Source organism: Limulus polyphemus, unplaced genomic scaffold (genome assembly GCF_000517525.1).
Source record: "Limulus polyphemus unplaced genomic scaffold, Limulus_polyphemus-2.1.2 Scaffold4627, whole genome shotgun sequence".
In the NCBI taxonomy this organism is placed as follows: domain Eukaryota; kingdom Metazoa; phylum Arthropoda; class Merostomata; order Xiphosura; family Limulidae; genus Limulus; species Limulus polyphemus.
In genome coordinates, this window is record NW_013670237.1 from 82309 (window position 1) to 85929 (window position 3621).

The 3621-nt window shown below is 33.1% G+C and overlaps 1 protein-coding gene across 1 annotated transcript in view; it reads left to right on the forward strand.

The window, feature by feature from the left end:
* Positions 1-3621, forward strand: part of LOC106471442 (cAMP-dependent protein kinase type II regulatory subunit-like) — a gene marked incomplete at its 3' end in the record, with an annotated part of 59116 nt that overhangs the window by 52841 nt on the left and 2654 nt on the right. Inside the window, exons 5-7 of the mRNA XM_022400054.1 lie at positions 504-545; positions 2405-2469; positions 3451-3610. Of these exons, the coding sequence (XP_022255762.1) occupies positions 504-545; positions 2405-2469; positions 3451-3610 (267 nt within the window). The remainder of the gene's footprint in view (positions 1-503; positions 546-2404; positions 2470-3450; positions 3611-3621) is intronic.

The following is a 3621-nucleotide window of genomic DNA, read 5'->3' on the forward strand; positions in this document are numbered from 1 at the left end:
TATATAATTTACTTTTCTTCTTTCAGACCACAAAAGAACCCCTGCCCCCTTTCGATGGCTCAGCTAGAAGCTTGAGGAATTATAATTCTAAAAAGCGGGGTTCGATACTCGCAAATGGGCACAGTGCATATAGCCTATTGTGTACTTTGGCGGTTAAATGTGAAAGAAGTAGACTCAAAAAAATATAAATTATTTCTTCTGATGTGGGTTCGACTCGAGTTTGATTTTCAAAACTTGTTCTTATTTTATTACGCATGGTTACCGTAGTTTATTTTTATAATCTTCCTGTAACAGCTTCGATACAACTGGTTTAGTTTCAGAAAAAACATTACTCAATTTTAAATACACCTTGGATCTTATGGATATATATAAAAAAAGTACACAAATAATTTGTTATTTAAACAGATCTCATGCCTAAAATGCAATCAGAAGAACTGATAATATGAATATTACTATAAGCAAGAATACTACTAAATGCTGCGCTGTTTGTTTTACTTTTTCAGCAACAAATGCAACAAGTCCTGGATGCCATATTTGAAAAAAAGGTGAGTATGTTCGTTTCTGATATAATTTTATTTAAATGGAAATGAGCTGGCACAAATATTGCATTTCTCCTCATCCTGAACATCGTGCACGGAGATTGTTTTTTTCGGTAATATTCAGTGGCATCATAATAAAAACGTTAATTGTTGATCATTTTTTTACGTATTCAGTACAGATCTAATTTGCATATACGATAATTGAACCATCATCTGTTTAATATATATATATATATATTCATTGTAGACGTATATAAAAATGTCGATTGTTTTTTTTTTATCCTTGTGGATTTAATGAGGTTAATCACATCCTTATGGATTTACTGAGGTTAATCCCATTTTGTGAGGACGATCTTCCAGGTTTCTGGAGCCACTTCCCGCATAGCGCTTAGTTTCATAGTCAGGATTACATAATTCTGCTAACACTAAAATTTCCATTTTAACAAGCTTCTGCAAGAGACGGTGAGACCAATCTTTAAGCACAAATTTTGATAAACTTTCCATATACTCCCCACTGAACGTAAACATTAATTTTCAACGTCAGCGTTAATCATATTACGTCACAAAAGACAGTTGGAGCTGCGTCGGAGAATTTGACGAATCCTCTTTTCCGTGAAAGTATGTGTTGATTTAAAGTAATGGCTAGAAGCTTGGGACCTTTTTCTTTCTGAGTTTTATTGGACTTTAAACTTGTGTGTGTCGTCTTGTTAATGGTAACTAGAGTAATGGCTAGAAGCTTGGGACCTTTTTCTTTCTGAGTTTTCTTGGACTTTAAACTTTTGTGTGTTGTCTTGTTAATGGTAACTAGAGTAATGGCTAGAAGCTTGGGACCTTTTTCCTTCTGAGTTTTCTTGGACTTTAAACTATTGTGTGTTGTCTTGTTAATGGTAACAAGAGATATACTTAGTTTAATTCCAATGGTTTACGAGAGTAAGAAGGAGTAGCTTTGCCCCTGATCGTCTTGAATGTGGTCTTCTACACTCTACCGGCTAAATTTGTATGTGTTACCATAGAGAATATCAAAGACTTCCTTTTTTGAAACGTCGTGTCCTTTGCTTCTACATCGTTTAGCCATAGAAACATTAAAGACTTCCTTTTTCGAAACTTTGTGTCCTTTGCTTCTACATCGTTTAGCCATAGAAACATTAAAGACTTCCTTTTTCGAAACTTTGTGTTATTTGCTTCTACATCGTTTAAAAATCTCGCTATATGATTCTTCTTCTTCGAAAAGGTCTGTGACATCATCCCCCAGGCATAAGTTTCTCCGTGACAGTATTACACAATCGAATGGTTGCAAATTCGCCTTGAACCAAATATATAATGCTAAACGTGACGCCACAGCTCACATCTGCGATTAAATGCCACCGCATTAGCATTTGCAGATATTTCGTATAAAGCATTATTACCTTCTGTATTGATTTCAGATTGAATTTTAGTTCTTGTTTAATATTTTCCTTTTAATTATTTCTTCAATAAACAGAAGAATAATAATTGTCTAATATAATATAATAATTATGTATAAATCCAGTTATTAGACTACTGATTGAGAATTGTTCGTAGATTCACAGTTGGCTCCGTAATTAAATAAACAGTTTATGATGTTTTTTTCTTTGTGAAATTATTACCTACTGAACAATGATAAAATAGTATTATTATTATTTTATACAAAAGAGGTCAGAATTGAAACCTTTTAACAGTTAGTTAAAACATTAAGTACTAGTATGTTAGGCCTCGGAATTTTTAAATTCTGAATCAGTTGATCAACTTTGTCAACACTTTTACATTAGGAATAAAGAAGACTATTAAGGATGAATACAGTCCAAAGCTACACTATCGTCGAAGTAACATGTTTTTTGTTCTGACAGGTGGAGCCTGGTCAAGTTGTGATAAAGCAAGGTGATGACGGTGATTATTTCTACGTCGTACAAAAGTAAGCAAACATCGACTAGAATTGAAATTGTGTAAAATGTTATTAAAATTTAATGTTGAGACAATAGAGCATTAATATTTTATAGCGCTGTGAAGTTTTTAACAATGAATGAGATAACTTAAGTACTTCGTTTAATGTACACTTACATATATTGGCATAAAAAGTATTTTATTAATAAAAACCCCTAACGTTATCCCTGCCTCCTAAGACAAATTCAGTCTTCCTGCAGTCAGTGAATCAATCAGTTATGGTGTCTCCTCCAGTTCTGAGGATCGACTTGGAACCAGTGACCAAATCAATCATGATTTCTATCTTATTTCTAAGGGTAGATCTGCAATCAATGAATTAATCAATCATGCCATTTTCGACGAGCAATAAGTGAATAAAAGTTTCCAAAACCTACACCGATTAATGAGTGCGTAAGATCACGTATGTTTTGAAATTAAAAGTTGTTCAAATTAACAATATAATTTTCTTGAAAAAAAAAAGGCAAAACATAGGTAACTTGTAGGAAGATAAAAATGAAATAAACACTAGTATGTAAACACACTGACTGTAAATCTGATGCACGTGTTTTCAAATGTTTGACAAGTTTCTTTCTTTCGAACCCATTCCTGAACTTGTACATCATATGTTTTTACTTCTCACGCACATTGTCCTTTTTAACAGCTAAGACATTTGACATAAAATGCATATATATATATCAGATAATATAAAACAGTTATTATAGTTTACATGTTTTAGACACGTAGCTGTGAGGGTTACTCCAGATATGGCGGCAATGATATATGTTTCGTTAGAAACATGGTCAGCTTGTGTAGAGATAAAAATTACACATTGTTTAAACCATGGCCTGGTTATATTTTGATCAAAACGAAAAATGCATTGTTTGAATTCTGGCCAATTTGTGTAAATATAAAGACTGTATATTTTTAAGCTGTAACCTGATTTTATTAAGGTTTAAATATTGGTTTCTTTTAGCGGCGTGTATAATATATATGTGAGCACCGAGGAGGAAAAGAACAAGTTAGTGGGAACGTATGAGAACAGTGGGAGTTTCGGTGAACTTGCACTCATGTTAAATAACATGCCAAGAGCTGCTACCATAGAAGCTGCTACAGAAGGATCTCTCTGGGTTATGGTAAGAATTAG